Genomic DNA, 27153 nt, shown 5'->3' with positions numbered 1-27153 from the left:
AAATGTTAAATGCTAATGAGGAACTGGCCTGATCTCATCCGCACCCAGGGCGTCCAGTTAACCCCTGCATGCAGATGAGACAGACACAGTCCTTTACACACCATGCTATCAGACTTATTCAGCTGCATTCTCTAGGAGAGATGGCCACCGATGTTCCGATCAAAACGTATAAAGGGACAGACAAATAAAACAATTCTGGCTTCTTTTTCCTTCTCTAATGGTGTCACTATTAGTGGTCCACACAATACAATAATCAAGTTCACTGAAAACAAATTTGGTGTAAAAACAAATTTCACTCAGAAATTGCTGGTAAAAATTATGATGTAAAGTTTTTTTCCAATCCAATTGTGTCAAAACGATAATAATACTGACTATTAAGCGTCAAATCACTTCAGAAGACTTTGAATGTAATGCACAAATCATGTGTATCATGGACAAATGTTATGGCCCCATTGGTGTTGTAGTCAAGACCACCTAATCCGAGACCGATGTGTGTTGAGACCAAGACAAGTCCAAGATATTTTTTGAAGGTCTTGGTCTTGTCTCGGTCTCATGGTGCGTTCACATGAGCGTTTGACGTGTGATTCGTGCGAATTGATAAATCTGAACTTTGGCGGATATTCGCACCAAGTTAACCAATCAGGAGCTTGCTCTAGTAGTGACAAAAATGAAGACAAAATCATATGTGGATACCTGGAGCTGTGCGTACTTTATAAAAAAAGGAATAAAAAGGATCTTGCTTGGATGAGAGTGAGGAGGTCGGACAATCTGGTAAGTAGGGCTGGCCGATATACCCTCAAAATAATATCACAATATTTAAAAAATATATTTGCATTAACGATATTTATGACAATATAGAAAAAAAAATATATGGAACAAAGTTTTATTGGTTATTGCAGCTGGTAGACAGCAGCATTTATTAGTGCAAACAAAACAAAACCATAACATAACATTTTAGCTTAACAATAACTAAAGTAATGTATGCCATGGTCTGTCTGAATATTTGATTCTGATTGGCTGGAAAATGTGCAATAAAATCGTTTAATGAATCCTCGTTCTATGTTAATGCGCTGTTCTCATTAGGTGCGTTTACATGGAGCACTGTAATCGGTTTTTAAAGTCCAAACTGAGTGAAAATGCTCCATGTAAACACCTCAATCTGAATAAAAATATAATGTTAAAATGTTGACTAGAGGAAAGTAAATTTTTCTGAAGTGTTAAACTTATTTCTTATTTATTGTCGAAAGAGGCGAGTAAACTCAAAACGTTCAAGCGTCCAACTACGCGTGAATAGCGCAATTTATTTGCTTAATTTGCGTCTGGTGTGAACGCACCATCAGACTTGGAGGAATTTTGTTTCAAGACCAGTCAAGACCACCACTGCTGGGATATAACTAAATTGCCGGGGCATTGTCTGATTTAATTATTAACATCATTAATGTGATTGGATGTACTTGTCTCTTGAGTACTACAATACTAGGCCCCATTGACTTCCATTGTATGAGAAAAAGCAGCTTAAACACGGTTTTACCGCTAGAGGTCGCTTATTCAAAACAATAACAAAGGCGTAGCTTGATTACGCCACGAATGAGTGTGGGATCATGGGAGTTGTTGTCTTCACCTCCAAAGCCGACGGGACTCGACAGATAAGCAATTGTTTTAAAGTTTTATAAACGTTATTGTGGTATGAAGCAGGGTGGGGCCGAGAGCCATGGGATGGGAACGAGGGCAGTGGAGCAAATGCAAATGAGAGACAGATACCTGTGCCTGGGACATTTTACATCACGGTTTTTATTATGCTTATATGTTGGCATTGGCCGCTGCCGCTTCTTTCGTTATGTTGTTTATGTCTATTAGAATTAAAGTTGTATTTAACATTTGCAGAGTTCTGCCTCCTTCCCTGAACTTTGTTAGTTACGTTTGATCATTTAAATTCACAATATTTTATCTCATTCTAATGAAATCGTCTGAATTACTACTCATACAGGTCACTTTATTTGACAAATTAAAATTGTGGGGTAACGCAGCACTGTTTTACTTGGTCAAAACAGCCATGAACAATACATTTGATCGTGTTGAAAATTAATGTTTTCACAATAATCTATGCTTTTACTCGGTGGCTGGTATGAGAGACTTTTTTTATTAGAATATAATTAATAGAAGCTAGATGACTTGCTAAATGGCATGCAGCTAATTGTAATATACACTGCCCGGCCAAATAAAGTCACTGTTTGGACTTAAATCGTCATGGGAATACATCGAAAGTCTTTGGGATCTGCTGGAGGAGACTTTACAGTGCTGGACTCTTGCATTGTCAATAAAAGATCTTGACCAAAAATGTATGCACATGCAAAAAACTGTCAATGAATTTAAGTGATCAAACTCAGAGGTGAAAATTATTCCCTTCCAACCATTCTCTCACAATCGGAGCCTGATTAATCTTGACATAGTCACCCTGGAATATGGCCATGATGTCTTCCCACATGGTTGTTTAAGAAATGAAAAGCTTTAGACTCCATCAATGAGGGTTAGAAGAACTGTTGCCAAACACATAACATGCTAGAAACATAATAATCACTACAATAATGATCGAACATGGTACTAGCGGCAAATCAAGCGATTCAAACAATAAGACTAACTGCATTTTGGATAGCTTTTGGATATTTGAATGCAAAAATCTTACATATTGTGCCTTTAAATTTCTCCCTTTGTGCTCCGCATAAAGTCATACGAGTGAGTAAATGATGGCTTTCCTCTAAATTGAGTTTTCCAGTGAACCATGGAGATCTATTTTTATGACGCCTCCCAAAAGGCAATGAGATTCTTGTTTTGCAGTCTTGAGAGCTCATGAACTAAATGTCTGTGCAAACTGCGGTCGTCTATTTATTTGGTTTGTACTCACTCGTGTCTTTAATGAAATGGCTGAGAAGCCACCGCGGGATCAATTTGCACTGTTGTACATTTCTGACAGACTGTTAGCAACACTTCGACCAAACACCAGCCAGCAGGACACGCTTTACACGCTTTACTGAGTCTGTCTGCCAATCACGCTGAAGAACAAGCTAAAGCAAACCTGTCCACTACTGCAAAAGAGGGAAAATAGTGAATACAGGGCAGAAAAAAGTCATTTAGAGCACAGGACAGCTTGATACAGGACAAGCTGTTCACACACATTAATCAAATGCAGCAATTCCCACTGCAGTTCACTCGGCCAAACAGAAGCCTCTAACAGCATGATGGTCTGGAGGGTTAAACACACACTTCTGAAGGTAAAAACATGAATGTCATGTCAAGAAATCATCATATCAGTTGCTCTTACTTTATTGGGCTGTCCGAAGAATGAGTTGTTGGCACATCTCTGGTTGATGACGTCTCGTATCAGATGTTTCTGGCCGTTGTAGGTGGTCAGTATACTGATGCGTTCAGCAGGATATCCCAGCAAACGCATGTACATGAACATCGCCACTGAGTACTCGGCCTCTGCCAGATTCTGCAAACACACACATACACACACACACAGGTTACATGGATTCAACATCTCTCAACTACTCAGTTAATAATGTCCCTCCTGACCATCTCAACCCTGTAAAGCCTACTGGATCATCTTTGAAAATTGCCAACATGATCGAAAACTTTGCAGAAAACCTGGCACACACAATCTACTACAGTCTCTCTGTCGTCTGATTGATAGTTTAGACTTTTTTATCAAATCAAAGGTCTTTTAGTATAATTGTACAAACTTCCCCCTTCAGCAGAAAGATTTTTATCAAGTAAACATAAGATTAACTTCGATATTGTCATTAATATTTCAAGACGAACACTTGCTGGAATGAAGCAGCTTCGGTTTACTTGATTATCCAGACCACATTATATAGAAAAATCGAGTCTCAAATATGATTTTGAGGTATTAGTGTATTAGTTCACCTCTCAATCATCATTGTATTGCATTGCATTGCATGTTTGAAAACTACAGATCTTTGATCATAAAACGAAATTACAACATCTTACTAAGAATATTATTGACAGATATATGGCCCTATCATACACCTGGTGCCATGCGACTCAAGGCACGACGTGTTTTTTGCTAGTTTCACCCCAAAGCAGTTATCATTTTCATGTCCAGCTCCACGTTGTTTAAATATCAAATGCACTGGCGCATCTGTTCACCCCTGGGCGTCTGGTCTGAAAACCAGGTGTGTTCAGGCGCATTGTTGGAGCACTGCTATTTTGAGGAACTGAAAACAACTGTGCCATTGACCAATAAAAACCTATAGTGCAGTATTTGTGTGCTTTTTAAAGGGAGTGTTAGAAATATGAGCCTATAGGCGGGTGTACAACACATGTACACTCCGATTATTACACACACAGGGACGCACAGCAGCACACAAACATTTTGAAATATAAAAAATAAAAGGATTCCTCCATGTGAATAGTGAACCAGCCATGGTGCGAGCACAACTGGCTTTTAAAGGTAATGGGAGATGAGCCTCTGATTGGTTTATTGCACGTTGTGCCCAAAACACACCCATGACTCATTAAGAGACTAGGTACAACCCTTTTGGACCATGCGCCTAACGTTTTTGCGCGTCGTTAAACTAGCAAAAGTGGATTTGGACAGGCCCTAAATACACCTGCGCCATGTGCTTAAATCATTAAAATAGGGCCCATAGAGTGTGCATTTTATTTATATGCATTATGTAATAATGCTATACTGTTATAAAGATCTCATTGATTTACATCTAAATTTTTGGCCATATTAATATCAGCATCTGCACCAAATTGCATATTTTTGCTCAGATTGGGCCTCTGAATAAAATGTAGGTGCTTTTTCCCCCTCGAGTTTGAGCTCTGTATTCTCACTACAGACTACATTCACCGGCCACTTTATTAGGTACACAAGTTCAACTGCTCATTAACGCAAATATCTAATCAGCCGATCACATGGCAGCAACTAATGCATTTAGACAAGTTGACATGGTCAAGACGATCTGCTGAAGCTCAAACTGAGCATCAGAATGAGGAAGAAACGTGATTTTAGTGAAACGTGACATGGTTGTTGGTGCAGGACAGTATTCCAGAAACTGCTGATCTACTGGCATTTTCACACACAACCATCTCTGGGGTTTACAGAGAATGGAGAGAGAACATTAAAATATCCGGTGAGCGACAGTTCTGTGAGAGAAAATGCCTGGTTGATGCCAGAGGTCAGAGGAGAATGACCAGACTGGTTCAGCTGATAGAAAGGCAACAGTAACTCAAATAATCAGGCCTGTGGAAGAGCATCTCTGAACGTACAACACGTCCAACCTTGAAGAAGCAGAAGACACACCGGATGAGAACAGCAAACAGACGCTAAAATTCACACCGGCTCACAAACTAGAAGATTGGAAAAAAGATTGAAGAAGATTGCCTTGTCTGATGAGTTGATTTCTGCTGCGACATTCAGATGGGAGGGTCAGAATTTGGTGTAAACAACATGAAAGCATGGATCCATCATTGTATCAATGGCTCAGACTGGTGTGGCGGATGTTTTTGTGGCACACTTTGGATGTGCAACCGACAAATCTAGAGCTCCTGCGTGATTCTATCATGATGTCAATATGGAAAAAAATCTCTGAGGAATGTTTCCTGCGTCTTGTTGAATCTGTCACGAAGAATTAAGGCAGTTCTGAAGGCAAAAGGGGCATAGCAAAGTGAGCCTAATAAAGTGTATACAAGCCATAAAAGCCTGATGTATCAAATATGACTCTCAACAAAAAACATACGCAAACTAAGATTGTCTGAAGGTTCAATAAACTTTCAGTAAAATTTCAGGCTTTACAGGGTTTTAACATTTACAGTATTTTCAATATATTTTTGATTTGATTCGTTTATGTTGACATGAAGGTGAGAGTAAATAATGACAGAATAGGTTTAGAGTCTATCTGAGCATTATTCCACATACACACACAAAAAGAGAAATCAAAACAGAAAGCAAGCGCATTAAACACTAGACTGACTGAACATGGTTAACATTATTGATTATCGTGTGAGCTGCTTCAGGAATCCCATGCTCTTTTACAGGACAGCGGGTCAATGGTGCACCATAAACCAATTAAAGATGCCTGGAGCACGAGGAAACTGCAGTATAAAGACATATAATAAACCACAAGTGATCCGATTGTATTCAAAGCTGCTGATATGGACCTCTGGTTGGCAAACACAGCTGTATTTGAATTAACACCTGATGTTCAGCATGTGCGCTCTTACTATGGCTCTAATAAATGTCTAGATACAAAGTCTGTGTTTACAATCTTATATGCGATAACATCCTTTTTGTTTGAAAAGATTTAAATGACTAAACACAACCCTCTACAATGCGAGTAAATCACTCGCATATGTGGCTAAATGTCTATCATTAGCCATTGGCTAATCAATTCTTAGATTTTACTTGTGGTTGTGTGTTAGAGGCTAAGTGTAAGTTTAGCATTGATATACATTTTCACTCGGTGAACACTTGAGTTTCGCTCTGTCATGCGATCGGATTCTGTACCATTTCAATTTGGCTCAATGGATGCACAGCGTACCTGTATTTGATGTACCGTAAACTCTAGTGTGAAGGCGCAAGCTCGCCGTCGCTTTGCTGAGAGTGGTGTGTTTCTCACACACAAGCAAACAGAGAGAGAGAGAGTCTTACATACCAATCAGAATCAACATGCTACATATTTTTGCTCATTCGAGCGCAATAATCCGTGAAAGAGAACTGAATTCACGGCCGCATGCATGCTGTCTGAAAGGAGGCTTTCTGCACGCACGCTTCAGGTCTGACTAAAGCCCGACAGCGAAAAGTAGCGCTTTTGAGCTAGCCTGGATGCCAGCCGAACTTAGCCCTGCGCACAACATTTGAGGTCGGGCAGTTCGGTCTGGTTATCCGGAAAAAATGACATTTGGGGGGTAAAATATGTGTTTTTTTGGCAGGATTGCCTGCTAAAATTTGCATTCCTGCGTCTAAATATCACATAATTGGGGTCGCTTCAACTCGCGGACATGTAAAAACAGCCCGCGGGAAAACCGCGGACTTGGCAACACAGTGCAGTTGAGTTCTGTTGACATTTGACAACTAGTTATGCGTGGCTCCGTTGCTCTGATTGGTTGTAGGTCTATCCAATTGAGGTCTTTCCTGGTTCGGTTGAAACACGCCCCATAATCACAGCCCAACGGAGCAGAATCAGACTCATATTCTGAAAATTATCTTTCACTTGCCCCTTCAAAAAATCCCCTTGTCCCGGACAAGCGTGAATGTCGAGCCCTGGGTTACATTCAAAAGCGCACAGTATTGATCCGCGAATCGTCAGGAGATCATGACGATGTATCGCTGTATCGATATTCTGAGCACAGCCCTAATATAGATTACAGCATTATTTTTAAGAAACTTTTCGTTATAATTGAGTTCATTTAAGGACAGACAGTTTTTTCAGTAAACCACTGTTTAATAAAAATAAATAAAAAGCAATTGGTAAGGATGACATAAAAACTTGGTAAGGATGACCTTTGCAAGGAATTGCCCTAATTTGACTATCAAAAAAAGTTAGATCAAACAGTACGGTTCAAATTTGTCCTGAATGCTATAATTAAAATCATGAGTACGTGCACATCAGACAGTCTAAAGACAAACGAGTGTCTAGTAGGTGGAACAGCTCTGAAATTGAACTTAACCAGGCCACTGCTGAGATGGCAACAGCTCCGGTTGGACACTAATAAGGGAACAAACTTACTAATAAGAGATGCTTCTTCAGCGGCTGCAAGCACTGACTGCGCAAACAATGTCTTTCCTATTGCTCTGTGAGAGGCTAATTCATACGGCCCATTAGAGCCGTGTGTGTGTGTGTGTGCGGCTGGTGTGTGTGTTGGCATGGATACCGTAATGAGGACGATTCCCTCCAGGATCCTAGTAAACAGTAGCAGGGGCACATAGCCGGACTCATGTGACTCACACACCGCATGCCGTACGCTCGTCACTTAGGAACAATGAGTTTTAACGCAAATCTGCCAGGATTCGCTAAAAAATCCATGTCGTGCCAAGTCCTTTTTTCATCTTGCACATTAACATAAGTGGGTGTTTCTTTAACTACATGCACTTTTATGTCCCAGGGGTTGATTTTTGGTACATGATGGTCATATTGAAACTTTACTTCATGCCTTAATCTATATATTTAGTTATTTCTTATTGTTACAAACTCAATCTGTCAATTGTAAATTTAGAAAATCTACCACAAAAATGTTACACTATTAAATAATCTAATAATCTTAACATAGAGTGAAAACAAGTCACTTCACTATTTATGGTATGAATATCAATTTTATGTTTTACTTTTTAAAATTTGTTTGATGATGGTGGTGGAACAGGGACGAAAGAAAGACACTTTGGATCCACATGTATGTCGTTTAACTGAGCACACGTTCACGCTCACCTGATAAAAGTATGGGTTGGGTTCTGATTCACCCACGCCGTTGAAGTCCTCCACGTTCACGAGCTGGAAGTCGTAGGTGAATCCGGGGTTCGGCCCCTGGAACTCTGGCTGGAGCTGAACGTGAGGGAGGTTCCCCAGCTGCTTATAGCGCCAGTTATACAGGTTACACAGACTGCAGGATAGAGAGAGAGAGAGAGAGAGAGAGAGAGAGAGAGAGAGAGAGAGAGAGAGAGAGAGAGAGAGAGAGAGAGAGAGAGAGAGAGAGAGAGAGAGAGAGAGAGAGAGAGAGAGAGAGAGAGAGAGAGAGAGAGAGAGATTGAGATTGAGATTGAGATTGAGATTGAGATTGAGATTGAGATTGAGATTGAGATTGAGATTGAGAGAGTCAGAGAGTCAATCTAGGACACATCAGATGCAAAAGTGTATCTGAGGACACAGTAGCCCTGCTCTGAAACTCATTGAGCGTCTAACTAAACGGCATGTTAGGGCATCGTAGTGGCACACCAGAAGGATAGACAGCATCATGTTGTCTTCTAAGATAATGTGCTTTGGATTCCAAGATAAAATGGGCAACAAAAAAAAAAAAAATCACATTTATAGTTGTCGCAGTGCATTCTGGGATCACCTGCAGTGTAAAAACAAAACAAATCAAGATGGCGGACGTGTTGAGAGAAATTAATGTAAACAGAATATTTTATCAAAATCCTACTAGTAACAATAAGAAATAGTTTCATATAATAAAATACTTTTTCCCCCCCACAATTGCCAAATATGTGTATTTTCTGTGTTTCTTCTTATTAGAATGTGGTCTACAAGAACAAACATGATTATTATTTAGTATTATTTATATATTTTATGTATATACTATTATATTTATTTTTATTTAATAGTATTTATCATTATTTTGAATGAGCTTTTATTTTTATATTTTCAGTTTTTTTTTCAGTTTTTTTAGTTTTAAGTAAGTGTTTTTTATATTTAGCTGTAATTTAATTTAATTTTAGTTTTAATTTTGTAGCAAACAAAATAAGCTGATGTTTTTCATTTAATGTTAATATTTTATTTCAGCTTTATTTCAATAAGCGACAAGGGTTTTTAACACTTTTAGTAAACAATAACAACACAGCAAGCGATTATGTGTGATTCTTTGGGGGCGAGTTTAAGCCTTCACGCTAAAAAAACCCCAACTGGTACATAATAAAAGCACTTTTCTAGTCTGATTAGCGGACTGACCTGGCCCGTGCTCTGCCCTGGGCATCCAGGTCTACGGTCGGGACACCCAGACGCACAAAGCGGGTGAACAGCGACTGCTCCATGTTGGAATATTTCTGAAAGGCCATGTTCTTGATGACAGGAGGCAACTGATGATGATCACCAATCATAATCCAGCGCTTGAGTCGACTGTAGCCGTCTTCCGGGTTCTGTAACACAAAGACAGAACATTTGTGAAAATTACTGTGGAAAACATCTCGATTATTTTTAACTAGATTTTCCCTATATTTTATTTTTGCATTAAAGTGCCCCTTTCATGCAGTGTGAAATACAGCCGTTTGTGAATGTAAAAGGTAACAATGTAACAGATTTGCATAATGCCAGCCTATTGTCTTCATTGGCTGCCGGTGAACAACGTCTCCTTTGCCCCGCCCTCAAACACTATAGATGTAACTGAGACTGGAAGAGTTTGGTTCATGTTGTTCATGTCGATTAAACGGAGCAAAACCACATGGCTGAACTTCAAAAGGACGAGGACTGCAGTGGAAAAACCATCACCATTGTTACTGTTCATATCACCAGTGTTGGGGAGTAGTTAACTACAAGTAGCTAAGCTACTAACTTAACTACATTTTTCAGTAGCTTGTCAGTAGCTCAGTTGCTTTTAAAACAATGTAGCTTTTCCCGTAGCTAACTACTTTTTCCCGCAAGTAGCTGTGTAGCGCGACCAAAAGCTACATTCTGTTTTGTGTTTTGACGAGCCTGCAATGTTTTCTTCTTATTTGATCACATACCAAAATCGCACGTTACCGCCATCTATTATATCGTGCGGCTTTACGTTTCGCAGAGAAGAGATCGTCTGATGATTATGTAAAGGACGTACAGGAGTGGGTTGATAACTTCACACGAATCGACTAGAAAAGGCTACACTTGATTTATCCAAACAAAAGATTAAAACGCTGTCTGCGTCGAAGACTTCAAGCATATACAGGTTAATAATAGCCTTATATATATGTATATATATATGGCCATGAATTTTTGTCTACTCCTGTGTATCAAAGTTGCTTATATTTTGTTCTTGCATTGATGGGACATGACATTTGTAGCGATTTTGCACTTTGACAGTCAGTTTGAGATATAGACTAAATTTGAGTATTGTATATTTGGATAGTTTACAAAATAAAACTTTACTCTTATCATAATTGTGTTGCTTTAAACCCCAAACATTTAACTTAAAACATTCTTCATTAACGATTATTCAGTTATTTGTAAATATGCAATTTAAAAAAAAAAATCCAAGTAGTTTCGATGTAACTAGCTACATTTTGGTAGTAACTTGTAGTGTATCTAACAACTTTTTCAGAAGGGTAGGTTGTCTGTAGTTTAACTACTTTCATGTATAAGTAGCTTGTAGCTTGTCAAACTACTGTTTCAGAGTAGCTTCCCCAACACTGCATATCGCTATGTATCAAGTTCTGAGGAAGATCCAGAGCTGAAATTCAGATACGATAATTGGCGTTTCATTTACGACACAACAACAGACTGGGCCATCTGACCAATCAGAGCAGAGAAGACCAATCACAACAGACTGAGCCGTCTGACCAATCAGAGCAGAGTAGACCAATCACAACAGACTGAGCCGTCTGACCAATCAGAGCTGAGTAGACCAATCACAACAGACTGAGCCATCTGACCAATCAGAGCAGAGTAGACCAATCACAACAGACTGAGCCATCTGACCAATCAGAGCAGAGTAGACCAATCACAACAGACTGAGCCATCTGACCAATCAGAGGAGAGTAGACCAATCACAACAGACTGAGCCATCTGACCAATCAGAGCAGAGAAGACCAATCACAACAGACTGAGCCGTCTGACCAATCAGAGCAGAGTAGACCAATCACAACAGACTGAGCCATCTGACCAATCAGAGCAGAGTAGACCAATCACAACAGACTGAGCCATCTGACCAATCAGAGCAGAGTAGGCCAATCACAACAGACTGAGCCATCTGACCAATCAGAGCAGAGTAGACCAATCACAACAGACTGAGCCATCTGACCAATCAGAGCAGAGTAGACCAATCACAACAGACTGAGCCGTCTGACCAATCAGAGCAGACTCTCAGAAAGGCGGGGTTTAGAGACACAAAATCTTCAAACAAACCGTTTTCAGTGGCATAAATTTTGCATTAGACATTTAGAAATTAATTTGCTACGATGGCTGTTTGGTTGAAATAAAGGTTCCTCTAATCTCACCATTATATAACAATAATAATCATCAACAAAAACAATATTTTAAGCGAGAGAAGGTTGTACCTGCAGCAGTAGAGGGATGAAGGTCTCAATCTCCAGGATTTGAGCCGCCTCCTCCATCAGGATATTATCATACTAGAGAAAGATCAAGTCAGTCAGTATGAAGGCAGCAGACATTAATGCAAATTCACTTTAGTAAATCAGTTTATTCAGATCATAGAGAACCGGTTCAAAACACTAGTTTTTAGTGACGTGTATGTATGTATGTATGTGTCAAATGTTTGAACACATTTTTTCCAACATATTTTAGAATAATAGTGATTCAAAAACTAGAGATAAATTGGAATTTCAAATCCAAACTCCTGGTGTACATTTGTGGTGGTTTGCTGATGTTTACAGTAGGGATGCACCGGTTGACCGGCCAAAAACCGGAACCAACCGGTTTCTTTGTATTTTTCTGCCGATTTATCCGGAAGTGCGCCCGCGTGCACATACGCCAATATTGCAATCATTCGCGAACATGTCACTTGTGTGTTACAAACGGAACCTGGATAACTGAGGGAAGAGACGAGATCCGCTGAAGGGAATGAAGAGCCGCTTTCCTGCTCGAGCTTAAGTTGCGCGAGCTCAGCACAAGTGCAGATAGTGAGCGTTTGTTCAGCTCAGCTTCTCACATGTTGGATCGGATGAGAAAACGAAACAGACTAACTTGTGAAAAAGCCGAAATGCTTCTTTTTTTAGCCTAAAGAAGAACATGCATGCACTTTAGAAATGAAATACTATCAGTTCTGTAGCCTATAGGATGATCATTTATTTTTGGTAACACTTATAATGGTCATTAGTTAACATTAGTTAACTACATTAGTTAACATTAACTAATAATGAACTGCACTTATAAAGTGTTTATTAATCTTTGTTAATGTTAATTTCAACATTTACTAATGTGAGAACTCCATTATTAAAATCTTGTTAACATTAGTTAATGCACTGTGAACTAACATGAACAAACCATGAACAGCTGTATTTATATTAACTAACGTTAACAAAGATGAACAAATACAGTAACAAATGTACTGCTCATAGTTAGTTCATGTTAGTTAATACATTAACTAAATGACCATTATTCTAAAGTGTTACCTTTTATTTTACCTTAAAATTACATTGACTTAATTTGATTTAAAAAGCACCTGCTGTAGCATCTTAGTTTTTTCCGTTGCACTAAACATTATTTGATTTAACATTTTGGAACAATTATATACTTTGGTTTTATTGAATTTCACTGGTAAAGACTTTTTTTCTTTACACTGAATTTAAAAACAAATGCTGATTTAAGTAACATCTTTGTTTGGATTGCAGAATATGCAGTTGTTGCCTTTAATTTCACCTTTCAGCCTTTTCATTTCCAATTCAATGTCCTGTTAATTTCAGATTGCGGACTTGTTTTCATTAGCCAAAAGCCAATTTAGCCTGTTAAATACCAAATAAACATCTTGTTCATGTATACTTTCATTACTTTATTGTGTAAAAAAAAAAATCGGAAATCGGTATCGGAATCGGCCAGTTTTCTTGAAAAAAATCGGTATCGGAATCGGCCATGTAAAATCATGATCGGTGCATCACTAGATTACAGTTCATGCTTATCTTTGTCAAATGCAGCATTGTTCATGATTCCAACATGTCACCCAATCTTTGAAACTTTTTAAAACGGGTTTAACCAGTGGCGTAGGCAGAATTGTATTTTTGGTCGGGCCTGGGCAAAAGTGGGCACTTTCACACTTGTTACTGTCATCATAAAGCAAAACTGTAGCTACTACCTGTCCACATACAAAACATGAGCAGCGGTAAAAATAAACGTTCCACTTTTCAAATATTTTCTTCATTTTTACTTGAAAATAAACGCCTTTCCGATCTGATATGTGATGGGAAAAGGAAGTACAGCGAGTTCGGCAAAACGACATTCGAATTGCATCAAAACTTTGTGCCACGCACATTTCCCCTACACTATCACGACTGACAGAGACTGATTCAAACAACTGTTATTTAATAAATATTATTATATTTGTATAATAAACTGGGGGGGCCTAGTCATCATAGTGAGCGAGTCTGTGCTACGCCCCTGGGTTTAACTCAACTTTAAAAGCAATGGTTGAAAAGGACGATGTGTTTGTGAATCACATGACACTGATACCTTGAAGCCCAGCTCCACCAGGTCGTGGCGTTTGAGGGCGGCGTGTGTGCAGGTCATGGCGATGATCTTGGCCTCTTTCACCAGGAGGTATTTGGATCGGTCCAGCCCGCTGCGCAACAGCTCAAACGCCCTGAACTCCTGCAGGAGAGAAGATGCCTTTATGAACCGCTCTGTGCTAAACACACACACACACACGGTTATAACCAGTCACTTATTTCACCCAAATCACAAAAAAATCCCTATATATATACTCTAGAGTAAAAACAGCAGGCAATGACTGAAAGGTGATCATATGAAGGTCATACTTGGAGGAAAATGCATCAATTTTATTTAGCGGTTCAAATAAGCAAAAATATGCAATTCGGTGCAGATGCTGATATTGATATGGACAAAACGTAAGATGAATGTAAATCAATGAGATCTTTATAACAGTATAGCAGATACTTGCAGAAAATGCATATAAATATCAGTCTTTAGCCCTATTCGGACGGGATTAGTTTAATATGGGGAGGTGGGGGTAAAGTAATTTTACCTCAGGACGTCTTTAATGTTAATGGCCAATTCGCACGGGATAAGACATCTCAGTAAAACTAGCAGAAGTGGGAGGGGTAACTCGCTTTATGCACCACAGTAACCTCCTTGTCGTATGACGTTGCTTCCTGTTATCACGCGAGCAAACGCGCCAACAAGAAAAACGCGAAACTGGAGCAGGGAGGAAACGCTGTGTTTAATCTCGGAATATTAAAAAAATCTTAAATAATATTTTTTATATTATATGAATATTAAAAAATATTCTAATGTAATGCGTAAAGAAGTGTTGTGCCTCTAATAAGTGCTTTCAATCTTCTTTTTGGTTTAAATTAGGGATGCACAGAATATTCGGCCACCGAAAATTTTCGGCAGAAAATGGCCCAAAAGGGCATTTTCGGTTTTCGGAAGCGGCATGTCTGTGGTGTGGACGTATTTCAGTATATCTGAGAAACACCCACGTCTGCTCCATGCACAAGCACTGACAGCCAGAGCTCATGTTCTCAATGAGAAGAGGACCAGACTTCACTGTGAAACCCAACGGTTTCCCAATGCAATCTTTAACAGTGGGCATGTTTTAAGCGCGGAACACACTTCAATCCGAGTCCCCACACCAACATCGATCAACATGTATCACGAATTGACGCTTTTAATGTGGCATCAGTGATCACATCACAGTTCAAGCAGCGGCGGGCGTGAACGCAATCATCTGTGAGCGCGATCGATCATCTCTTCCTTAAGAATAAACATGAATGAACATTGAGGACACAACTTACGGTCACGTATCATTTGTGGTGTAAACGCTCAATCAGTGTTTCAACGGCGAAAAGACTTCAAAATAACTGCTGTAAATTAACTTAAGCATCACATTTACCTCAGGCAGTCATTCAGTGTCCACAGAATTGTATTCACTAGAGTAAATCAACTCTTTCACTAAATAAATGACCTATATTAGCCGTTATATTCATTATATTCTACTTAACCTGTTACTGATGTCTTGATTATTTCATGTAGGCCTATGTTTAAATAAACCAGTCATGAATAATTGTGGGATAATTATGTTTTATGGGACAATTATGTGTTATCTAAAAAGGTTAACTATGTTTGGTATATTACAATATGTTTGGAATCTTTTAATATGCTTGTGTAACCACTTACAGCAGAGGCCTATGGTGACTAAAGCCAGTCACCATATGAATTAACTAGAGGCACGCTCTGATAGCGAAAGTATTTGAAACCTTGAACTGGCAGTGGGGGAGCGGCTATGCTTGGGATGTTTTTGTGTGCAGATGCCAAATAGGAGAGGTTGAGAGGAGCAAAGGTCATTGGAAGGTGTCCATCAAACCAGGAGAAAGGCGTCACCAACACAAGAATAAAAACTGCATACTTAGCCTTGTGAGACATTACGGATGGCCCGTATGTCATTATTGATATTGCTGTTCTGTAATCCTGAGTTCAGAAGCTGATCTGATTTTGCTTTATTCAACTTTCAAGTTACTTTTATACTTTTACTGAATCTCTTGCGTCTACTTATTGACAAACCAAAGAACTGGGGAGGAAACGGCGATTTCCAACAATTTGGAGGGGGCACCCGGATTTGTCACGACGCTGAAGTCATCATTGGGGGGCGATCCGCTTTCAACCTCTCTGCAGAGCATCTAAAATAAGGTAAGCAGACACCTTTTTCATAAACGATCTGCATGATTGGATATACCAAATTATCAGGTTGAGAGGGGATTGTGTACCAATGTTTATGGTCCTACAAAATCAGATCAGTTGTTAAGGTTAAATAACAAAATAGGTCGTAAAAACCTGGCAAGGTTGGGAAAGAGTTGACCAGGCTTGGTTAAAGTATTATAAAAACTCTGTTTATCCTGTAAAACCCGGCGTGGTGAAAGATAAAAGTTAAATAACAAAATAGGTCATAAAAAAAAACCTGGCAAGGTTGGGAAAGAGTTGACCAGGCTTGGTTGCATTATTATAAAACCTCAGTTTATCCTGTAAAACCCGGCGTGGTGAAAGATAAAAGTTAAATAACAAAATAGGTCATAAAAAAAAAAAAACCTGGCAAGGTTGGGAAAGAGTTGACCAGGCTTGGTTACATTATTATAAAAACTCTGTTTATCCTGTAAAACCCGGCGTGGTAAAAGATAAAAGTGTTTGGAGTCCAAGATCTCAGTGTGTGTCAAAGTGTGTGTATAATTCCGCATTTGAGAGGTTTGAGTTCTGCGCACCTTCTCTGGACTGTCACTTAAGTGTGACCTGGTAGGAACGGACGCAGTATTCGGACAGCTCAGAGAGGAAGAGAGATTGATGAGCCCTCTTGAAATGAGAGGGACAGAGTGAATGTAATAAAACCGAGTGATTGAGTGTGTGTGAAGAGATCATAAATAAATGGTATTAGAAGCATTGCTACCAAGACAGAAAACGTGTATCAAGAATGTACCAAAGTGTTGGGTGTGTAGATTGTTAGGACATAGACCGGACTGTGAAAAGTGTGATCCGTTAAAGGAGACACGACCATTACTAACGACATGACGACATACAAGGCGACATGGGAAGCCATATGCAGCCAGATGCTGTATCAAGCTGAGCCAAAAGACAGGAAGAGGACTAAAAGGGAGTTAGAGGAAGTATGGACACACCTAGCTAATCACAATGGGTGGGATGATAGGACCAAAAATGAAGGGAAGTTGCTGCAGACCATTCTAACCGAGGAGAAAAGGGCGCAGGCAGAGTTAAAAGCCCTCATTAAGGAAAAAGAAACAGCTTGTGTATGGAGGAAGACGAAACTAGGGAAAGAACAAGCCAAAGCTGAAAAGAGCTTACGAAAATGGAGTAGAGTAGCAGCTGCTATGGTCTCCAAAGTGAAATGTACTGTATGGGCAGAGCAGAAAGATGGGAACCTTAAAAAAGAAATACCACCCCCCTATGCTGAGGCCAAAGCCACTGCCCCTCCAATGCAAATGCCAATGTTTAGTGTTAAAGGAGGGGAGATGGAATTAGAAGAGAGCGAGGACGGTAAGGAAGAGAGAATACGAGGACAGGACAAACTAAAAGAAGAAATAATGGAGATGGTTAAAGAACACTTTCAGAAACAGGCAGGAGATAGACTAGACCCCAACATGACAACAATAGAAAGCACAAAGGAAAGTACAGAATGGAATGAGATTGACCTGAGAGAAACTTTAGGAGCAGGGGGGGGGGGGGGGGGGGGGGGGTTGGGGGTGTCAATTGGGAGCCCTACTGGTAGCCAGTATGGAGACGATAGAGATCAAGTTACGGTAAGAGGGTATGAACTAGACGTAGAATACGGAAACAAAAAGAATAAAAATGAGGAGGAAGAAGATAAACAGGAAAACAGTGGCCCCAGATACAACACCAGGTCTAAAACAGATAGAAAGAACGGGAATATCTTACAGACATTCAGAGGGGGTGAAGGTCAAAAATGTCAAATGATGTGCCCTTTAATTCAAGCTAGGGACGGGGCAGGGAAGGAGTACAAACCATGGGGACATTCAGACATGAATGCAGTTTTGAGTAAACTCCCTGATATAACAAAGGGAGGAAAAATGTGGTTGGCAAAAGTCATAACATTAACCTATGGAACAACCTTGGCATTAGGAGATGTTAGGGCATTGTGGGGAAACCTAATGACCCTGACTCAGGTAGAGCAAATCGAAAAACAAGCCGATACAGTCAATGAGTCCAACCATACACCCCTACAGCAGCACATTACTGACATAGGGAAGGCGTTGGATACATTATATCGAATGCCCAGATGGACTTATCAAAGCATTAAGTTCAAGCTGCAAAACGGAGAGTCAGCCTCAGCATACCTACATAGGTGTGAGGCGGAGTAGGAGGGAAGAACAGGGGAAACTCCGGATGCTAAAGAAATATGCCAGGAGTTTTTTAGACAGGCAGTAATGAAGGGGGTTCCAGATGTTGCAGTCGCGGCAATGGAAAACAGTCCCGATATGGTAGGAGGGGATAATGCTACCTGGACGAGACATTTTGTGTACCATGTAGATAGAGCCATAGATAAACGAGGAAAGGAGGACACTGAGTTAGAGAAGCTTAAAACTCAGCTGTTAAAAATGCAGATAGAGGTGGAAAAAGACAAAAATAAGAAAAAACCGAAAGAGAATTCCCAGTTGCCAGTTTTTCCAGTGGCAGGGGTCCAGGAGAAGGCTCGATCACCTGCACACAATGTGCATCCTGTTACTGGGCCATACAGCCCACAAGGGTTCCCTGGGTATCCTGTCCCTGACCCAACTCCAGACTGGCCACCACCATATCAAAATTTGAGGAGGGAATTGCCCTCTAGTGAGCAGGGGTGTTTCACATGTGGAGCTTTGGATCATTTGAATGCCCACAAAATGCCAGAAGGCCAAGGGGACCACCCCTTGCACAGGGACGGGCTCCTGTTAGAGGGGGACCTCAGAGGGGAAGAGGTAGGGGTACCTCAATGGAAAGAGGTTCATGGTATGACAACCAACAGGTGCCCAGACAAAGCCCAGTCTGGGGCCCGTCAGACCATGCGACCTATTGACGAGACCCACAGAGAACCAGTGAGGTGGCGTTGGCTGAGCCCCTCCTAACAATACTGGTAGATGACCAGCCAGTTGAGGCCCTAGTGGACACTGGGGCCACCTTCTCCACTATACAGCTACAAAGGGTGGAGAAGGGCTCACGGTCCTCACAAAGTGAGGAAGTGAGGGGGTTCTCTGGGGAAACTGAAAAATGGCCACTGACCAAACCACTACGAGTGAAGGTGGCAGGACAGAAGTTACTCCATTCATTCTTATGCTCGGCTAACACGCCCTCTGCATTACTGGGGAGGGATCTTTTGATTAAATTAGGGGCTAAAATTCTCTGCAGTCCAAAGGGGATTACACTGATATTTCCAAATGGACTGACCACAAATTGTTCCTACGAAGCTCAGGACAGTCTGGGGAGGGGTCAGTACGTGATACAGGTCGAAAAAAAGGTTGTTGACAAAGTTTATTGGATGAGGTTAACTGAGTGTTCCAAATTGACAAAACTAATTTCTGAATGGGACGAATGGATAAAGTCTGTGCACAATTTTGAAGTCCCTCCAGACCCCTGGCACTGTACCTTGTATTATGACACCGCAGACGATGAGCATTATGACAGAGAGTACAACAATGAACTGAAAGGTAGACTGACACAAGTCAATTGTACAACTTTATTCATAGGAGAAGAAGGAGTAGCCGTAGCAGTTCAGTTAACAGAAGAACAGCAGGGGTGTTTTGAAGAGACATCCTCCCCACACGTGTCCCTGCTGCTCAATCCAACCCACGAGGCGCGAGCATTAGGCCCCATGGTAAAACGACTACAACAAACCACTGATTGGGAACCAATAGGAGACGGTTGGGAGATGTCTAGAGCCGCGGATAGTTATAAATTCCAGTTTCAGGAACACGTCGAAGCAGTATACCAAACGGAAATAGTAACTCGAACTGTTATCATAACTCAACCAGACGGTGAAGGGACTGAGCGAATGTTAAGAGACCTACCAAACACACTATGGTCTTCAGGATCTGGAGATGTAGGGAACTGGAACATAGCACCTGTATCATTTGAGATAGAAAAAGGAAGAGTAGTAAATGTTAGGCAATATCCAATCAGCAGGGAAGGCTCAGGGGGCATTAGAGAAACAATACGAGAGCTAGAAAATGCAGGAGTTCTATGTCGTACAGTTTCTGATTGGAACACCCCCATACTGCCTGTACTAAAAAAAGTCGACAGGGAAGTACCGGATGGTACATGATTTGAGATGCATTAATGAGATTGTGACCACCCCCACTCTACCCACCCCGAACCCATACACCATTCTGGCTAAGTTGACACCTGAGCACACCCATTTAACCTGTATAGATCTGGCGAATGCATTTTTCTGTGTTCCTTTGGCAGACCACTGTAAGAACCTGTTTGCTTTCCGCCATGAAGGTTGTCAATATACCTACAACCGCCTCCCTCAAGGGTTTATCCTGAGTCCTGGGATATTTAATCAAGAGCTAAGGGTGCTGTAAGAAACATGTGAATTGTGTGAGGGATCCATACTGGTGCAGTATGTAGACGATCTGCTAATAGCTTCAGAATCAAACGAGCGGTGTCTACTTGATACCGAAAAAGTGCTTCAGGTATTGTCAACAGCAGGCCTAAAAGTCAGCAAGGACAAATTACAGGTCAGTAGGCCTGAGGTAATGTTCCTGGGAAAAGTGATAGGAAGAGCTGGGACTGGTATGTCAAATGAAACAAAACAAGCCATTCTGTCTTATCAAAAACCAACTAAAGTCAAGGACATGTTGTCATTCTTAGGTTTGGTTGGATACAGTAGACAATATGTCCCAGATTACTCAGAACGGACAGGGATTTTGAGAGCATTAGCAAAAGAGGTGGGGCTAAAAAACAGCAAAGGGAAGTTGAAATGGACAGAAGAAGCAGAAAACGTGTTCATCTCATTAAAAACAGATTTGGCAGAGGCAGCAACGCTGCAGACCCCAAACCATCAACTACCATTCTACCTAGATGTGAGCACAACCGGTTCCACAGTTAGTGGGGTACTGTATCAAAAACAACACCAACAGAGAAGAGTGTTAAGCTATGTCAGTGCACAACTGGACAAAATAGAACAAAAACAACCTACGTGCGCCAGATATGCAGCTGGGCTGTCTAAGATGATAGAAAAAACGGAACACATAGTCATGAAACACCCATTGCACATCCTCTCTACACATTCTGTAGTGTCGTTCATTCAGTCATCTGCATTCACTTTTTCAGCACAAAGACAGAGTAAGTTGATAAAAACACTCACCGCCCCACACATAGTACACAGCCACCAAGGAGTCAACATGGCCGATTTGGTGGGGGAGGGAGAACCACACGAATGTGCACCAAGATCCCTGAAGGACGAGCAACTCAGGGAGGGGTTGAGTTCAGTACCACTGACAGATCCAGACATAATCCTCTACTGTGATGGTTGCTGCTTTAGGACAGATTTGGGAACTCTGTCAGCCAGCTACGCTATAGTCCAGCAAATAGGGTCAGACTATCAAACCATAGAAGCATGCTCCCTTAAAGACCGCCCTTCTGCTCAGCGAGCTGAATTATTAGCACTAATCAGCGCCTTGCACTTGGGCAAAAACAAGAGAGTAAACATATACTCAGATTCGGCATATGCAGTAGGAGCAGCTACCATAGAATTGCCCGGATGGGCGAGGGTGGGATTTGTCTCCTCCACAGGAAAACCTATCAAACATGCCACAGAAGCAGCTGCCTTGCTTGAAGCCATCATGCAACCTCAAGAGGTGGCTATCATTAAGTGCACTGCACACACGAAAGGAACAGATGACGTATCTAGGGGCAATGATGCAGCAGATCAGGCAGCCAAGCAACAGGCGGGGTACAAACCATTACAGATGATAGTCACAGCAACAAGTGAGCTATTATGTATAGGGAAACATTTGTCTAAAGACTACATTGTTAGTGAACAGAAAAAGGCTGCACCAGAAGAACGAACGGTGTGGGTTGAAAAGGGTGCTATTTTTAGGGAAGATACAGGCTTATGGGAAGGCCCAGATGGTAGGCCAGTGTTACCTGCAGGGATAGCCAGCACGGTAGTACAAGAGGCTCATTCATTGGCACATAGCAGTGAGAAAGACATGACCAGACGACTCAAACATTGGTGGCATCCGTTTTTGCCCCATATGATTAGTGATGTCATTGCATCATGTCAGGTCTGCACAGCGTTTAATGTCAGACCTGCGTCCAAACCAGGACCAGGCCACTTTCCGACTGACAAAGGCCCAGGACATACAGTAGTTATCGATTTCACTGACATGATTACCCCAATACACAAAAAACGATACCTCCTGGTCATGGTAGATCAGTACAGTGGCTGGCCTGAAGCCTACCCCTGTGCCAAAGAAGATGCTATGTCCGTAATAAAATGTTTAGTGAACCAATATGTTCCACGACATGGCTTTCCCCGAACAATTCGGTCCGACAATGGCACCCATTTTAAGAACGAACATTTGGAGCAGGTGGAAAAGGCCCTAGGCCTTAAACACAAATATGGAGCAGTTTACCATCCAGAAAGTCAGGGAAAGGTTGAACGATTGAATCTGACGTTAAAAAACAAACTCGGGAAAATTTGTTCCACCACAAACCTCAACTGGGTTGATGCACTTCCACTCGCGCTCATGTCAGTCAGATGTTCCATAAACAGAACCACTGGGTTCACCCCCTTCGAAATAATGTCAGGGAGACAATTTCCAGGCCCATGGGCAAAGTTTGATACTACGTGGGCCCTGGATACTCCTGCTCGATATTATGACAAAGTAAGTGCAGTGGTTAACATGTTTTGTCCACAGAAAAGTTGGCCACAGGACAATACCCCGGAGATTGAACCTACTACAACCGAACTGTGGGTGAGGCTGAAACAAATTAAGAGAAAATGGTCGACTCCACGATGGAGTGATCCAATGAGAGTCACTGCTAGAACCTCACACTGTGTCCAACTGGCAGGTAAAGGAAAAACATGGTATCATTTGTCTGCTTGTATGTTCTGTTCCCCTCCTGGCAGGTCGCTCGCTGCAACCAGAATTGACCTTGTGGAAGGTCAAAGAGAGGGAGAGGAGGTGACGGAGGAAATCCAGGAGGAACAGAGAGACACACAGGACAGCCAAGCAGACACCCGAACAGAAACTGAAACATCGCACACTCAGCTCTACCAGAAAACGCTTGGAGGACACTTTGCCCTCCTATTTAGGAAAGGTGATCTGTTGAATACACCAGCAGATGTACCCATAGCTCATTGCATCAGCGCTGATTACGCCTTAGGAGCAGGAGTTGCAAAACAGATTCGTGAAAAATTTGGTACTGAAGAATTAGACACGACCATAAGCCAGCCAGGACAGTGTGTCAGAACTCAACACGGTACTAAAGTAATATATCATCTAGGAACCAAGAGGTGGTGCAGGGACCTGCCCACTTACCAAGACTTAGAGAACAGCCTAGAACAACTAAAACACCAATGCACGAAGAATAACGAAAGAGTGATTGCAATTCCAAAAATTGGGTGTGGGCTGGACAAACTACAGTTTGAAAAGGTAGCAGAAATACTAGAGAGGGTGTTTCATGATAAAGAAGTACAGGTGGTGGTAATCTCAAAATGAGGAAAATACATGGGGTGGTGACATGTTGGACGGTGGGTGTGTTGATCTGTGTAGGAGTAATACTGTGGGGAATAGGGGAACAGCAAAATAGACATAAGAGAGGTAACAGTCTGGTAAAACAAGGAGGAAAAAATGGAGCAAAACTAACTCTAGAGAGGGTGAAGGGAAAGGACGGACTGTGGGAGTTTGACCTCTGCCAAGTGATAGATTGTGGCAAAGATCCGATGAGATGGAGGGGTTATGACATATACGGATGTTTATGGCCATCCACCTCTGCCACACCAGTACCATGGTGCCACACATGGCATGATGTAAATTGGATGACAAAACCAGGGTATACCAAGACAGTTCTCACTAACAGCCCTTTGACCAAACCAGATCACATACATCATAGGCTGAAATTATTTCGATGGTACCAGCGTAGTTGGGGAAATTGGAAAAACACGTTAAGGATCTCATTGAAACATGGAAATGATCAAAAAGAAACATACATAACTCTAGGTGTAGATGTCTCGGGAAGAGATCCCTTGGGAATGATAATGATAGAACTCCAGGAACCAGAACCCACCTCAGAACCAACAAGTAAAAACCTAACCAAAGGCCCTAGCAAAACAATTAAAAGCATTGATTATAGCAGATTAACACCATTAGATGTGCTGACCATGGAAACAGGATATTATGACAGCAATTTGTGGTTAGAATGGGTAAGTGAGGCAGCCAGAGCACCAGGATTCGAAGGATGTGTAGCGTGTGCAGCAGGAAGGCCTCAGTTGAACACTGAACCAGCCCCCTTGCATGCAACTGACTCGTGGGGGTATAATTGTATCTTAAATATGACAAAACAACGTTATCCCCCTAATTGTACTATCTTAAGCAATTTGTACCCCGCTGCTGATAACAGAATATCACTGGGGGTATCCCTAATAAGAAGAGAGGGAAATTACACTTGTTTTAATTTTTCCTCAACCACAAAGTCAAAAACATATGTAGGATCGTTTGAGACAAAGTGGTGCGAACAAATAGTTCAAAATGGACACTCAAAGATAGGGACCTGGGCTAGGGAGGGATTGTACTACGCATGTGGAGAAAAAATTGTGCTGACTAGGATTGACAAAACCATGGAAGGTCTGTGTGCTATGGTAAGGGTGTCCGCACCTTTGATAATGATAGGGAATAGACCCATTGAAAATAGTTTTGATCTGACCAAAGATAGCCCCACATACATAGACGCGATAGGAGTTCCCAGGGGAGTACCAAATGAATATAAACTCGCAGATCAGATAAAGGCAGGTTTAGAAAACATCCCCATAGTGTCCAGCATCTTCCCCGTCACCCCCAACAAAAATGTTGACAGAATTAACTACATTCACTATAATGTGCAGAAACTAACCAACTTAACTCGTGATGCAGTCGAAGGGCTCAAAGAACAACTGGCTGCTACTTCACTGATGGCAATCCAGAACAGGTTGGCCCTGGACATGTTGCTCACCGAGAAGGGGGGTGTGTGTTCAATGTTTAGAGATACATGTTGTACAATTATCCCAAACAACACTGCACCTGATGGATCTGTGTCTAGGGCATTGGAGGGGTTAAGGGAGCTCTCTGAAGAAATGAAGGCAAGCTCAGGGACAGATAGTGCGATGACCAAATGGATGGAGGACATGTTTGGGACCTGGAAAGGTGTGATAATATCCATCTTTACGTCACTAGGTATTTTCCTGGGGATATTAGTTACCTGTGGATGTTGCTGTATACCATGCATGAGAAGTCTGGTCAATCGGCTGATAGTGACCGCCATAGAGAAAAAGGGAGCCCCACCTCCATACCAAATGCCCCTGCTAGCAGCTAGGGAGGATGAGGACGAAGATATACCAGAGATGTTAGATATGGAGTGATCTCGTTGAGATCAAGAGAGGGAATTGTGGGATAATTATGTTTTATGGGACAATTATGTGTTATCTAAAAAGGTGAACTATGTTTGGTATATTACAATATGTTTGGAATCTTTTAATATGCTTGTGTAACCACTTACAGCAGAGGCCTATGGTGACTAAAGCCAGTCACCATATGAATTAACTAGAGGCACGCTCTGATAGCGAAAGTATTTGAAACCTTGAACTGGCAGTGGGGGAGCGGCTATGCTTGGTATGATTTTGTGTGCAGATGCCAAATAGGAGAGGTTGAGAGGAGCAAAGGCCATTGGAAGGTGTCCATCGAACCAGGAGAAAGCGTCACCAACACAAGAATAAAAACTGCATACTTAGCCTTGTGAGACATTACGGATGGCCCGTATGTCATTATTGATATTGCTGTTCTGTAATCCTGAGCTCAGAAGCTGATCTGATTTTGCTTTATTAAACTTTCAAGTTACTTTTATACTTTTACTGAATCTCTTGCGTCTACTTATTGACAAACCAAAGAACTGGGGAGGAAACGGCGATTTCCAACAATTATACACAGAGTAGACACTGTGTATAAATGATTCTATTTCAATAACGAATTGGATTAAAAAAAACTATTTTATAATCAGATTTAGAAGTTATTGCAAAAACTGCCTTATGTGAAGTTTACATGTTTGCGTACTGTGTTATTTGAGTGTTGATTATTAGACCTAAAATTTATTAGACCTTTAATGTGAAAACCTTTCTGTAGGCCTGTACATTATTATTTAATGTACAAATGAGTGGGGTCAAGTTAAACATTTTAGTTTGAATTTTATTTTATACTGTGCATTGTTGCAATGTGCTAAATAAATATTGGCATAATTTGTAATTGATTTATTCTTTGAAACTTTAATATTAATTTATGCAATTGCAATGTCTTGATTTTTGTAAAGTTAGTACACAGTCATAGCCATAAATGCAATGATACTAATAATTGGCATAATTTCTTTCGGTGTTTCGGTTTTCGGCCTTGGTTTCCTCTTTTTCGGTTTTGGCCAAGAATTTTAATTTCAGTGCATCCCTAGTTTAAATGGTATGCGGAAAATACTGGAGGTTTGCCATAGAGTTGTCCCACCACCTACAACGCAACCGAGTGCTGTTTGAAGCGGCTCCATGCTTGCAAAACGCGCCAAAAACTACTTCTAAACAGTAAATGACGGAATTTTACCGTACATTTTTACAGCGGGTCTATTCGGACGGGATTAGTATTACCCAAGGTCATTTTTCCGGACCTTTTTACAGAAGGTAAAAGTCTCCGTAATCTTTACTGACATTGTCCGTAATGATTACCGAGATGGCACATTCGGACAGGACTAAAATCACAGAGAACCTCTGGTAATAATTACTTTACCCCCACCTCCCCATGTTAAA

General features: G+C 41.1%; 1 protein-coding gene across 2 annotated transcripts in view; it reads right to left on the bottom strand.

Moving 5' to 3' along the window:
* The window catches only part of aqr (aquarius intron-binding spliceosomal factor), a 113695-nt gene that overhangs the window by 11655 nt on the left and 74887 nt on the right, over positions 1-27153 (bottom strand). For both annotated transcript variants that reach the window (XM_079833216.1, XM_079833217.1), the window contains 5 exons: positions 14106-14243; positions 11981-12052; positions 9684-9871; positions 8451-8622; positions 3320-3490 (listed from right to left, as the gene is read on the bottom strand). In XM_079833216.1, coding sequence (XP_079689342.1) covers positions 3320-3490; positions 8451-8622; positions 9684-9871; positions 11981-12052; positions 14106-14243 — 741 coding nt within the window. The remainder of the gene's footprint in view (positions 1-3319; positions 3491-8450; positions 8623-9683; positions 9872-11980; positions 12053-14105; positions 14244-27153) is intronic.

This window comes from Gobio gobio, assembly GCF_949357685.1.
Source record: "Gobio gobio genome assembly, chromosome: 13".
NCBI classification, from domain to species: Eukaryota; Metazoa; Chordata; class Actinopteri; order Cypriniformes; family Gobionidae; genus Gobio; species Gobio gobio.
Note: the sequence above shows the minus strand (reverse complement) of the source record. Positions and strands in the feature narration are given on the sequence as shown.